This window comes from Lynx canadensis, chromosome B3 (assembly GCF_007474595.2).
Source record: "Lynx canadensis isolate LIC74 chromosome B3, mLynCan4.pri.v2, whole genome shotgun sequence".
Taxonomy (NCBI): Eukaryota; Metazoa; Chordata; class Mammalia; order Carnivora; family Felidae; genus Lynx; species Lynx canadensis.
The window spans coordinates 1,878,752-1,892,699 of NC_044308.2; the positions used below are offsets into that span (position 1 = coordinate 1,878,752).

General features: G+C 55.8%; 1 protein-coding gene across 1 annotated transcript; it reads right to left on the minus strand.

The window, feature by feature from the left end:
* Positions 1 to 3,497: 3,497 nt before the first annotated feature.
* On the minus strand, positions 3,498 to 12,339 carry MESD (mesoderm development LRP chaperone). The gene is made up of 3 exons (XM_030317233.1): positions 12,121 to 12,339; positions 6,054 to 6,286; positions 3,498 to 4,817 (listed from the first exon to the last, which is right to left on the minus strand). The coding sequence occupies exons 1-3, from the start codon at positions 12,322 to 12,324 to the stop codon at positions 4,553 to 4,555; spliced, it is 702 nt and encodes a 233-aa protein (XP_030173093.1). The 5' UTR covers positions 12,325 to 12,339; the 3' UTR covers positions 3,498 to 4,552.
* Between the last annotated feature and the right edge of the window lie 1,609 nt (positions 12,340 to 13,948).

Genomic DNA, 13,948 nt, shown 5'->3' on the forward strand with positions numbered 1-13,948 from the left:
CGGAGTCCGTGCGCCACCACGGAAACTTGATTACAGTATGACGCCAAGTGGGAAAGGCTGAGAACAAAATTCTCTTCCCGCTGTGACGACGGCCGTGTGAACACAAAGTGCACAGATAATGTTCTGGAAGGAAGCGTGGTCGAATGAAAATAGCTTCAAGAGCTGGGTGGCGTGTGGGTAGCTGAGTTCTTCCTTTTATAGGGATCTTTTAACGTCGCCGTCATATTATCTCAGTAAAAACAAGGATTTCAGTTCTTGGTCTGGGAGCAAGAACCCAGGAAGTCAGGGAAAATATCTGCTGGACCCCGTGCTGGTGTGGCGTGGCCTCACTCTTCACCTTGATCCCCACTCTCCGATTCTGCCTTTAACGCTGTCAACTTTTGTCAGCTTTTTCGCATTTACTTAATTTTTTAAATACAGTGTTAAAACAGTATTTGCATTGGGTGCTGCGCCTTGTGACATCTGTACCTCATGTGCTTGCAACACGCCCCCCCCCCCCTTGCCCGCTGGTGCCTAGTCCCGCCTTGGCCAAGAGCAGCTTCCCTGTGGCCCTTCCTCCTGCGGACACGGGAGGCAACATGGTTTTCAGAGTGGAGCAGAAAGGGACGCCCCAGCCTGACCCTCCCTCTCTGAGAGGAGCCAACAGCCCAAGGTCCACGGCTAATTTGAGAAACTCTCCGGAGACCTGACAAGTGGCCTCCCAGGAGCAGTGGTGACCCCTCCCGCTGCCACCATGCGAGGAGAGCCCCGGTCCAGGGCACGGGTAAACCCACAGCGGGGCAGAGCCCGCCTGTCGAGCCAGACCGCACGGCCCTGCCCGGGCCCCTGGCCTCCCTGCTCAGCTATAGGAAAGCTGGGGGACAGCCGGCCCCTGGGTCCCAGCTCCAATGGATAAAACAACGCTCAGACAAGGATGGAGGAAACTCAGAATTCACCTAAAATAGATGCTGTAGGCCAAGGCCTGGGAAAAGCTGTCTGCTGAGCATGAACAGGAGGGGAAAAACAACGATGTGGCAGCCGAACATTTTGCAATAAAAAAAACCAGAAAAATATACTTACAAATACAGATCAATATTCTATTCTGGGGCGGGGTGGGGGGGGGGGAGAACCCAAGGTGGGGATTCTCCATCTGGACTTTCTGAGTTCATAAAATTTAATAAAACCTTGAATTTTAATAAAACCAACTCACTGAGATTAAAACCAGAATGATTTTAAAGAAAAAAATCTCATTTCAGAACTAAGAAAAAAACTGGGTGCCCAAAACCCAACACAAAGGTCAATGTTTCCAAAATGGTAAGAAAAAAAAAAATCCCTGAATCTGCAACTGAAAATAACACACTATGTTCTATGAGAATTAAAAAAAGAAAGAAAGAAAGAAAGAGAGAGAGAGAGAGAGAGAGAGAGAGAGAGAGGAAGGAAGGAAGGAAGGAAGGAAGGAAGAAAGGAAAATCCATAATAAGACTTCTTAGCAAAATTACTGAATATTAGCAATGAGGAAGGATCTCCAGGAATCTGACAGAAAAAAATCATTATTAAGGAGAAAGACAGTTGGCCTTGGACCACTACAAGTAAGACACTGATGAGAATCAGGGAGAGAGGAGAAAGTCTGTGAATTCCCCGCCTTGGTTATGGGTTAACGCATGCTGGTGAAGTTGGTTTAATTAAAAAAACAGGGGCGCCTGGGCGGCTCAGTCGGTTACGCAACTCGATCTCGGCTCAGGGCATGATCTCGAGGTTCGTGTGTTCAAGCCCCGAGGCGGGCTCTGCGATGGCAGCACGGAGCCTGCTTTGAATTCTCTCTCTCATATATATCTATATATATCTCATATATATCTATATATATATATCTATATATATCTCTCTCTCATATATATCTACATCTATATATATATAGATATATAGATATAGATATATCTGTACATAAAGGAAACCACCAGAAGCACTAAAAACAGCGTGACCATCAAAAACCAGAGGGCATGAGGACCAAGGGGGCAAGGACGTCTCCCTAATGACGTGCTGGTGTTTCGCAGCTGATCGTTAAAGCTACCACGCGAATGTATTGGATCAGGACATTAAAAGCAACGTGAACGAGCACAGGTAAACGTGTACAAAGGTGGGTGTCTGTGTACACACTCCCCTCACCTCCCTTAAACACACTTCTCTTGCTCGTGAATCTGCAGGCTGGCGGGCCAGGTGGTGACAGCCGTCTCCAGGACTTGGAGGCTGCGGCCGGAAGCATTTGAAGGCGCCCGAGCTCACACACGTGCACGTGGGCTGCACACGGCGGGGGCTGGGCAGGCGCGGACCCCACCCGCCACCGGCATCTCTGTCTCCACGGGGCCTCTCCAGCGTGGTGGCCTCGGGGTAGCCGACAAAGCTTTTGCATCTAGTGGACCGGCCAAGTGCAACGCCCGGTACCAGCGAGGACCTGAGATCTACTGTTGGCAAAGGGACAAGGTAACGGAACCACCTGGGCCAGCAGGTCGGCAGTATGAGCCAAGATGTCACCTTTCGTTTGTTCTGGCGAGCCCACTGCTGGGAAGCTGCCCTTGAGATATAAACAAAAGTTTACCAAAATATTTGGGCAGCCGTATGTAGGAACGAAACGCCGAAAACTGCAAACTCAAGGGTCTACCGGTAGGCACGGCGCGGGTCGGCTGTGGGGCGGAGGTCACCCCCACCCCGCTAATCTGGGCCACCCGCAGCCGTGGCCCTCGACCAAAACACCTCCCAGCTGGCCCCGCACACCACTGGGGGCCCCTCGCCATCAGTTTTTCAGCGCAGCCTGGTCCAAACTGGATCGTGTCCCACACTCGGCCTACCACAGCTTAAAACCCCTCAGGGCACCCCAAATTCCCGCAAGACCCCACGCACCTCCTTCCCTCTTCAGGCGGGTGCTGCACTGTGCCCCCAGCCCCCCCTCTGCTCCTTCTAACCACAGGGCCCTGACACAGACCGCTCCTCTGCTCCTGCCCCAGAGACAGCCTTGCCGACATCCCAAGGCTCCCCCCACCTCCACCCCACCTCGAGGCACGTGTACGTCTTCCAACAGTTGCCACTTTGTGCATGATGCGTCTTTGTCTTCTCCCACCAGGTCCCGAAGTTTCAGGACGCCTGGGCCCACGTCCGGGCCGTCCCTGGCTCCCAGCAATGCCTCGCATGTAAGAGACGCTCCGAGCACTGGGGGACGTGGCTGCACCCTGCGCAGGAAGCGGTGGGATTAGGACTTGCCCACGCGGAAGGCTGCTAACTGGAAACACAAGGCCCGGGACCGTGTGAAGGGCGCCATGCCCGTCCCATCAGGACACCTGCTCCATCCTGACTAGGGAGGACAGAGAGCCGACATGCTCAAGGGACAGCGCTTGCCCCACCGTGGCTGCGTGCAAGGGTGTAGACGGCCCTCCCCAGGACAGGGCAGGGGCTAAGCTCCAGCCACACAGGAGGGGGTGCACTTCGTGCACGGGGTGAGGCCGCAACAAACACACGGCTGCAGGCCGGGAAGTGAATTTTTTTTTTTTTTTTTTGGAAACAGATTAACAGGAGGTTGCACTGAGACAAGGCCGTGGCAGGGGTAGGCACAGACTTTTCACTCTGGACCCTCCTGCAGCAGTGACGTTTCCTAACCACGTCCGTGTGCTCTTTTCAATCTGTTAAAATTGTGAGGGAAGTTCTGTACAAACAACGTGAGTCCTTAAAAATGACACCTGCATATAAATTCCGTAACTCGGACGCAGGGCAGGTCTGACACATGAACACTACAGGGCGCGTTAGTACCATACAAAACACCACAGATTTAGGCACTTTGTCAAAAAAAACCGTTTAGAAACGATGAGGTTACGGAGTCTTCCGTCACACGCCGCCGGCTCCCGATTCACACCCTGACGGTCGTCACATTAAATGGCACGTTTGAGCCCTCGCCGCCCGCACGGCCGCCCCAAGCAGGACACAGGCACAACTCCCGGCCTCTACAGACCGCGCGAAACCGGACGGCTGTCGGGAGGTGTCCCCGACTGACGGCGGGGATTCCAGTCAAATTCAAAGTCGGGACGGTGCATGTCCACGTGACCGCGCGCGTGCGGGGTGCCGCATCCCGCGTCCCGACCGCGCGGCGCGGACGGGCACCGAGCCCTGCGCCAGGGCGGAAGTTCGCGGTCACGGAGGCGGGGTCTGCGGCCCGCGGGGCCCGGTCCCACGGACGGCGTCTGTCCGGCCGACTGGGACCTGGCGGCCGTCCGGTTAGCGGAAACGAGGGGGGCAGGGACACGGCGGCCCCCGGGGCAGAGCCAGGGCAGTGAGGGGGCGGGGTGCCTCCGGAGCCAGTGCCGCCCCGGACACGAAGGGCCACCGTTTCCATTTACAGTGATTTTACAGGAACCTCGAACGCGTCAGAGTCCAACGTTAACGCCGAGGCCGCCGTCTTCTCGCTCGAAGCCTCTTAAACGGGAACTCCGGCGTGGACCGCCCGCCGGTCGCGGGGCGCAGGATTCCCCGGGGAGTGGCTCCCGCCCCTGCCCGAGCCCGGGGCGCCCCCGAGGCGGCCGGGGAGGCCCCGTTACAGCTCCGCCCTCTTACTCCCGGCTCGGTTGTCTTCCTTCGCGGCCTCGGCGGCCCGAGATTTGGGCTCCCCCTCCTTCCTCTTCTTGCCCTTCTCCTGCTTGGTCTTATTCTTCTCCCCGCCGCCTCCCCGGCCGGGGTACACCTGCCCCTCCAGCGTCACATCGGCGCACCTGTCCTGACTGACCAAGAAGTCCTTGATCTCCCAGGCGTAGCTTCCGTCCCGAAGCATGAAGATGGCACGGTCGGACCCCACGATGAACCTTGACAGAAACACGCGGTCAGGACACGCGGGTGAAGCGCAAACGGGCACAGCTGCCCTGTGCCACCTCGCCAAGAGGAGCAACTCCTTTCAACTTCGACACAGAACAAAACGCTACACTCCTCGAGGCCCGGTAGCTACTGACGGTGACGAGCACGACCCGACCCGAGCTGAGTGAACCATGCAACCCCTCGGCTCCAGTCTCGGAGGCAGAGCCCCGGGAACGATCTGGATCTGCCTCGCGTGTCAACACTCAACAGGCCCCAAGGGGCAAAGCAGAGGGGATGAGCCCCGGGGTGGAGCACCGGCGTGGCCGGCGGGCACGGAGCTTCCGCTCCTGGGGGGCCGCGCCCAGCCCACCCCGCAGAGAGGGGCGGTGGCTCTGGACGGGGCGTCAGGGGCACACTGACCGGTCCCCTCGGCCTGCGCGCAGGCCGACGACAGCACCGAGCGTCGTGCTCGGTAGCCCTTCATGTCTGTCTGTCACTGCTATTTCCTAAACTAAGACGCGTGAAGACCCTGAATTGAGGAGGAACGAGAAACTTCTCAAAAACTGCATCTCAGGATCGTACTGGGCTATGAAAACCGGACCCCTGACCTCGGATCAGTTACCTGTCAGCAGTCTGGTCCGAGCGTGTGAACACGGCCACACACGGAAGGATCTCCGGGGTGAGAAACCTCTCCTGGGGGGGGGGGGGGGGGGGGGGGGCGCCCTGTCCTGCTGTGACTAGTCTGCCCCCAGAGGCCAACCACCTGCCCAGTCTTCCTCAGATGAAACAGAAGTTATGCAGCCCGGCACAGGAGATAAGGTCACTGACACTGTACTAGTGTTGTGTGGGGACAGGGGGGTGGGGGGGGGGGGGAGTGACAGGTGTAAGGAGCAGAGCACAAGGAGCTGACAAACCCTACGTTGTTCGCCCCAAACTAACAGACCGTTTGTCAGCTGCACTCAGAAAAAAAATAGCTGAAGGTATAAAGATATATAAAATTTTACGATCAAATGAGATAGTGTAAAAAAAAAAAAAAAAAAGCAAAAAAACTTACGGGCCTTGACCAATGATAAACGTTTTTCTTTAAAAAGAAGACAAAGGCGGGGATAAACAGAAGCGTCAAAGAGGAAACCCGAGGCAGGACAGGTCCTGGGCCCGAGGGAGGCACCGCCAGAAAGGGCTCCCGCTCCAGACTGGGGAAAAGTCCCAGCACCGCCTACGGTTTTCTCAGCGGGCCGCCGCCTCACCTCTGCACGTCGTAGTTGGCATTGAAAAGGCTGCCCTGCCAGAGGCTGGTGATCTCCTCCGTCTCCTTCTCGGTGGGGTTTCCGGACACAGTGACGAACATCATGAGCGTCTTCCCCTTCCTCGTCATCTTCAGGATGCTCTCGGGCCTGCCCGGGTCTATCTGGGAGAAGTCGATAGGGGCCGAGGGTCTTTTGTGCTCCGGGAGGTCCCCCTCCTCGATGTCGTCATCCTTCTATGAGGACACAAAACACAGCGTCACGCATCATCAGAAATGTGCTTGTCAAGCGGGGCAGGCGAGAAGGGCGGCGCGTGCCCGCAGGTGCGGTGACCCACGTCAGCACAGGAAGAGGAGACCCGGGAGCTGTCCTCCTCTACCTGACCTTCAGGTGAAGCCCGAGTCTCAGGCAGGACTTACCACCCGTCGTCATTCCGGGTCACCGATACCCGAGGCCCCTGTGTGATGGCTTCAAAGAATCTACCCGATACGGTGGCCTGTAAATACGGCCACATTCTGGTTTGGTCCCACCATAAACCACAACACAGCGATGAAGAAGAAAACACTGACGGTGTGCCCCAAACCTCAAAAGGACCATACTGAGTGACAGAAGCCAGGCACAAAATCAGAAACACTACAAACTTATTTAAAGTTCGAGATGAGACACAATTAAGAAATTAGGAACAGCGGTAGCCTCTGGGTGGGGGATGAGGTGGGTTTGACTAGGACGGGGCCCAAGGGAACTTCTGAGATGACAGAAATGGTCTCTACTTTGACAGGGGGTGCGGACAACAGATACTCACCGGTCAAACTCCTGCACGCTATACTTAAAATCTGCATTTCATGTGTATCAACGTCAACTAAAAAATAAGAACTGTCTGGGGCGCCCGGGGGGCTCAGTCGGTTAAGCCTCCGGCTTCAGCTCAGGTCAGGATCTCACGGCTCGTGGGTTCGAGCCCCGCGTCGGGCTCTGTGCTGACGGCTGAGACTGGAGCCTGCTTCGGATTCTGTGTCTCCCTCTCTCTCTGCCCCTCCCCTGCCCGTGCTCTGTCTCTCTCGCTCTCTCAAAAATAGACATTAAAAATAATTTTTAATAAAACAACCTGAACTACTCACTCAACTCTAGTTAGCAGGCTTCGTTTTCTGCAGTCGTGTGAACAAGCAATTGTGACGCTACCATCTGCGACTTCCAGGATGGAGCCAAGGAGGAAATACGTTAGGGACAATGACACCCGGTTCTTCACTTAGGGGCAGAACTACAGGAGGAAGACGATGCCCTGTGGTGGCCGAAGGACCACGTGATTCTTCACAGGTAGGCAGGCAGAGCGATAAATACAAATATTTAAGAATCAGAGTTCCTCGGAGAAAAGCCTAATAATTCCAGCCACAAAAAGAAACGACGTACCGAGAGAAGTCACCAAACGGGCGGTCCTTGGAAACACTATGGCAAGTGAAAGAAGCCGCACGCAAAAGACCCCGACGTGCGAGACGGCTGGCATGAAGCGTCCAGAACAGAACAGAGATTAGTGGCTGCCGGCCACAGGCTGGAGGGTCAGGGGAAGTGGGGGAGGGCGACCGAGACGAGAGTCTCTTTCCGGGATGACGAACATGTTCTAAAATTGACAGTGGTGACGGCGGCACGCCCCTCTGAAAACACCACGGAAACGTACACTTTGAATGGGTGAACTGTCGGGCGTGTGAATTCTCTCAATAAAGCGGTTATCAAACACCCCGATAAACGACTAACCTAAAATGACACGAAGAGCCCGTATCTCTCTCTTACTCGGTCCTCTTGACAAACTGGCGAGGACGTCGACAGTCTATTAAAATGCGCCTAATGAAAGGCGAGCACAGGAACTCGTACAGCGGTGCCTGAAGGTGCACCACGTTTGCATCAGACCTGGGACCTTGCGTGAGCCCCACCTAACTAGCCGGCTGACCACGGCCGCCGGGACTCCCTCCTCCCCTGGGCCTGTTTCCTCATCTTTAAACAGAAAAGCAGAACTAGCTGGCCCCACGGCCCCAACAGTGACTACACACGATGCATAGAGCTTCTCATCTCTGCCACTCTCTCTACCGACCCGTTTCTTCCTCATTTTGCTTTAAGAGTCCATGGCGACCGGCACACAGAGGCACGTGCTGTGCAGTCAGAGGGTCTTGGGCAGGTTGGAAAACCACCTATAACGGGGTAGGGGGGGTACAGCATCTCCCTCCTAGGGTCTGGGGGGCTCAGTGACATAAAGGCAGGCCATAAACACCCAATGATCAGACCCGCAACCAGCCGTGGAGATGACGTAGGACCTCCTGGTCGCCGAATTCACAGGCTGTCTCCATCTCCGTTTTATTCCTCCCTAACATGTGCTATCGCTTCTTAAAACACCTTCAGACTTCGAGCTGGCTCAGTAACCTAGAATATTTGTATTTTTCACACCGACTTCACTAATGGTCACGAAGTTAACTCCATAGGTCACACATAGCATCTCTTTTCAATGAAAACATAATTGATCAGAAGTCTAGTGCAAACAGCAAGGGTAAGGATTGTTTCAAACAACTTGAATTCCACCTTCTAGGTTTTTGTGTGCGTATCAGTTACCAAAAAGGGGGGAGGGGAGGGGGAGGAACAGTACCTCAGGTGGCGACAGTCGGTTCTACTTACTTCCTCCCATGCCCCTCGGCTTCTCCCCTGGGCAATCTGATATGTTCTCATCACTTTCTCTAGCCTGCAGCAATCAAGCCTCTACCCCTGGGCGGGGGTGGGACTGTCACAGGTCAGGCATTCCCCAGGCACAGCCCGACCCTGCCTCCAGGCATTTTCAACCGGCTTCCCGGCTTCTTCCCCGCTTCTCCTTGGCTGCTGGTCACATTCAACAGTTACAAAGCCGGACTCTTTCTGCAGACCCTTTTCTTCCTCCCTCCTGTGCTCCTTGATGCTAACACTGGCTGCCATGCGCCCAACCTTCAGGACAGCCCTGCGAGGCCCCCACTGAATAGATGAGGGGGATGAGCCTCGGAGAAGAAAATAACTTACTCGAGGTCACATGCTAGCAGGGGCGACACCGACACTGGAGAGCGAACCCACATTTCTGGCTCTGGGACCCGCCCCCCACCTGCCCCTTGCCGGCGTGTAGAATGAAAGACTGCCTTCGGTTTTCCTACACCACCTGGGACTCAGCATGAAACCTAACACAGAGGAAAGGGTTCCCGTTCTGCCCCACTTGACCCGGGAGGCAGGCATCTCAATGGAAGAATGATTCTCACACCAGTGGGAAGGAGGTAGGGCGGGGGGGATTTAGGGATCGCCCCCTGGGGGAGGAAGTACTGTTTCTCACAAAAAAGCTCTCCCACAGAAAAAATCACTGCTACCGGGGAAGGGCACTCACATTTGTGGACGGTGTGCAAATGTTAGCTCACCTGGTCTGCACGGCACCCTGCAAAGGGGGAGGTTGTCCGGCTTCACGGTTAAGGAAGATGAGGGTCACACTTACAAGCAGTAAGGCGGGGTTCAAAACCCCTGTGCCTTCGGCACATCATGCAGTCTCCTGCCTGGTCACACAACCGCCAGCTACCAAGTTGAGCACACTCTCTCACACTCCCCCCTCCACTCTGATCCAGGAGACTCCAGCTCATGCAGGCCCTCCCATCACCTTGCACTCGTACTTCGGCTCACCAGGGTGCACGGCCAGGCAGTAAAATGGTGAAAAGAATAGGCTTGAGAGTCAAATGACGAAATTCGGAATTCAGCTTATATGCTGTATGACGTGGGGCAAGTTACTCAACCTCTCTGGGCTTCAAAAGTCATCATCTAGAAAGCAGGGTGAGAGCATTGAAGGAGTGTGCATGCCCAGGGCAGTCCTGTTACAAAACAAAAACTGAGTAAGTATTAACTACGAAGTCATTTCTGCCTTCGGAGTCTCTCTCTGCCCACCCATCCTAAACTTTGCTGACCAGTTTTTCTAATCATGATAGCCCACGATTCAAGAACCCCCGCCACAGCTGGAACCTCACTCCGGGGCACGCTCTGAACCCTCTCAAAGCGTTACGAAGGCCGTGCGGTAACCTGGGGAAATGCTTAACACGTCTAATGAGAAAACCAACAGCGGGAAATGACCCTGATGCCGGGCTCTGAGCTATAAAAACCATCTGCACGCGGAGGGGACACGAGCGAGGGAACACGCGTGTCAGTCCCAAGGCATGAACGATCACACGGAAGCGTTCCATTATGGCAGTATTTGGGTCACGCAGCTTTTCGAACTCATCAGGGCCCGTGTATTGTCTTCTAAATTAAGCGAAGACCCCGGAACACTGGAGGCCCAGCGCAGCCTGGTTCGCATCAACCTTCCCACCCGGACCGCTCACTACCTTGCTTCAAACGCGGCCTTCTCCAGCTAACCGAACTATTCCTACCAGCACGGCTTGCCATCAGAGTGGCGCTATCCCAGGTTCTTCCCAGGTTTCCTCAGCTAATCCTCAAACTACTCTGAGGTGGGCATTGCGAACGCCTCTGTTTTGTGGGTAAGGAGACTTTCACCATCAAAGTCACAAGTGGTTTGAACCCAGCCAGTCTAGCTGCCAAGCCTGGCCTCTATTATCTGCACCCCCCCCCCCGACCCCGCTCCTGCTGCCCTTCTCCACATCGCCCCCGCCTCTAGCCAGATGCCCTGTGCTCCCTGGAACCCTCTGAAAGTCCCACCGCACCTTCTTCCCACAGTACTCCACAATTCCTACTTTGTATTATGGTTGTTTGTACCGTCACTGCTGTTCCTGATGGTCGGATCCCTTGTTCATCTCCGTTTCTGTCTAACTTAGTACTTCAAGGTATTATTTCCTCAAGAGACAGCGCTCTTACTTTAGGGAATCAGACACTTCAGTAGCTAGACCATAAACAGATGGGCGATTACAAGGAAGACAGTAAACAGGAAAGGAGCTGCTGCGAGACGTTCCCTCTTCATTAGCAGTGTGCACACTCATATCTACCCCGTGCACACTCATAGCTACCCCCATCTTGCCATCAGCTGCGGATACGCATGGAAGTACAAGTCTGCTTTCTCCTAGTCAAATTCATCAGATGGTATTTTAAACTCACGTCTGAAAGTCTCTATCAAGTGAGGCACGCACACGGAGATAACCACAAAGTAAGAAGACACCAGCCTGGGAAGGCATCATCGGGTAAAACCTCATTTTGCAGATAAGGAACCTGAAGCCCAGAGCGGAAACGGGAATTGCCCAAGGTTACACGGCCAGCAGAACCCAAGTTTCTTGGGGCGCCTGGGTGGCTTAGTCGGTTAAGCGGCTGACTCTTGAACTCCGCTGAGGTCACGATCTCAGGGCTCCTTGAGTTCCAGCCCCGCCTCACGCTCTGCACTGCTGGGATTCTCTCTCCCCCTTTCTGCTCCTAACCCACTCATGCTCTCTTTTCTCTCTCTCAAAATACACAAACTTTAAAAAAGAACCCAAGTTTCGGACTCCACTCCACCAGCTCTGCAAATGAGCCAGGACCATTCAACCACTTTTGCAAGGGAAAAAAGGCACGAGTTTTCCTTCAGTGAACCTCATCTAAAAACCTTATCACACACTCCAGAGCACTCAGGTAACAAACCAAAAAACCTACTCTCACAAAAACAAGTCTTTGCTCCTTTAAACGAAATGTGAGCACCAGCTTTTGACCTCCCCCACTCCCCAAATTACAAAACCCTCAGCAAGGAATATACTGGAACGAGGAGTCTGGACGCTTCTGGTCCAGAAGACGGGAGAACCAGTAAAGGGGAGATGACCCTCGCTGTGTACCCCTCACCCGCCCGCTCAGCCCAGCCTCGAGGAGCAGCGTGCAAAAGGTCCCCCTCCCCACGAGCCGGGCTCACTGACCACCAGGGCGCCGAGAAAGTAGGGCGAGGCCCCGGAAGGGAGCAAGGGGGCACTGGGGTGAGGCTGGGGCGGGCAGCAAGGCCGCCCGGCCTTGGCAGAGAGGGCGACACCGAGACGGGGTGTGGAGGGCGCCCGTGCAGAGGGGCCGGAGGTCAGCGGGAGCGGGGCCCGGGACCGAGAGCAGCCGGCGGGTGCGCGCGCGCGCGGACCTCCCACTGCTCCAGCAGACGCGCCATGTCCGCATCGTTGTAGTCGCGAATATCCTTCTTCTTCTTCCGCGGAGGCGGGCTGGCCTCCCCGGGCGTCCCGGCCGCGCCCTCGGCAGCGCAGGCCCTCGGCGGCAGCGGCGGCAGCAGCAGGTCAGAGGCGCAGAGAAGGACCAGGGCCGCGCGCACCCAACCGGAGGCCGCCATCTTCGCCGCGCCGCCGCGGAGATCACGCTTGCGCGCGCCGCGGACCCCGCCCCCGGGTTCTCCTTCCGACCCCGCCTCCCGGCCCGCGCCGACCTACCACGCCCCACTCCAGCCCCAACCCCCTCCGGCCCCGCCTCCCGGACCGCGCCGGCCCACCACGCCCCGCCTCGTGCCCGCCTCCGGGCTCGCGTCAGCCCCACCGCAGACCCCGCCCCCGAGCCCGCCCCCGCCGCCCTCACTGCCTTACCACGCCCCGCCCCCGGGCTATCGTGCCGACCCCACCCCCCCTGCCCCGCCCCCGCGTCACGCAGACCTACCAGTCCCCGCCTCGTACCCGCTTCCGGGCTCGCGTCGGCCCGGCCATAGGCCACACCCCTTGGCCCGCCTCCCGGCCCTCGCCGGTTACCACGCCCCGCCCCCGGGCTCTCCTTCCGGCCCCGCCCCTGCCCCGCGCGGCCCTACCAGGTCCCGCCTCGTACCCGCCTCCCGTCCCGCGTCGGCCGGGCCACAGGCCCCGCCCCTGGGTCCGCCTCCTGGCCCGCGCCGGCCTACCAGGCCCCACCTCGTACTCTCCTCCAGAGGCCCCGCCCCTGCGCCATCTTGGCTCCGCCCCGCCCCCTCCCGCGGTCCAGATAAGGCTCTCCGCCCCCGGCCTGGTCGCCGCCGCCGCGCCCGCTGGTTTGCTGGCGGAAGCCTCATCCATCCACAAGACCCCTCGGGGCCTCCAGGAGCCCCCAGACAGCGCCTCGAGGGGCCTCCGTTTCTGGCCTGCGGAAGGAACTGGAGGGGAAGTTCTGGGAGCTGCCTGGGCTCCGGGAAAACCGTCGTAGCCTGTCGGGCGCTTCTTCTCCCTTCCTGCAGCCGCTTACCAAGTAGTGAGTGGCAGGTGGCTCTGCCTTTTCAGGTCACGGATGGACGGGGCCCGCTGCTCTGCTCTTGGGCACAGGATTCGGCGCCACCAGCTTTCAGGATCCCTGTCATCTCTGGAACGCGAATAAGACTTAAACGCATCGCTTTTCATTTTTAAGACAGCTTCAGTATTTTGTCTGATTTTAACCTAATACTGTAGGCTCTGACTAATGCATTTTAAAGCTGGATCTTTTTGTTTGTTTGTTTCTTACTTAAAAAGAGCGTGGACAGAGATGCTTTCGCATCACACGAGTTTTAAATGGCGCGACCTGCTGATGTTTCTTTTAAATTGCTAATTATGTAAAAACATGAAAAAAGACACTGTACTTGTAAGATAGTCACACGTTGTACAACGTTCCAAACATTCTGCTCCACCCCACAACTGGCCTCCAGTCAAGCCGTTTGTCACATATTGTATACATTTTTCTGTACATTTTTAAACATGAAAATGTCTCTTGAAGTGTGTTTCATATAAATCTTGTTATATGTAGGTCTATGGCAACAGAGTGTACATATTGGTAAACATTTTGACTCAAGTGTTTTCACTTAGCAATATAACGCGAACTTGCTTTATGCTTCGGCATAGCATATTTGCGATAGTTTATTTCTCTATTACCCTACTGATGGACACTTCTTCCCAATTTTTCTATTACCAAAAGAAAAAAAATAGCCACAGTAAACCTCTTTATTCATGCCTTATGTTATGGGCTGAATT

Excerpts from the sequence above, each read along its gene's own strand:
- MESD (XM_030317233.1), bottom strand. The coding sequence starts at position 12,324 with ATGGCGGCCTCCGGTTGGGTGCGCGCGGCCCTGGTCCTTCTCTGCGCC. Across the intron at positions 6,287-12,120 it reads GTCTGCTGGAGCAGTGGGAG|AAGGATGACGACATCGAGGA; the intron begins GTCCGCGCGCGC and ends GTGTCCTCATAG. Across the intron at positions 4,818-6,053 it reads GCCAACTACGACGTGCAGAG|GTTCATCGTGGGGTCCGACC; the intron begins GTGAGGCGGCGG and ends GTTTCTGTCAAG.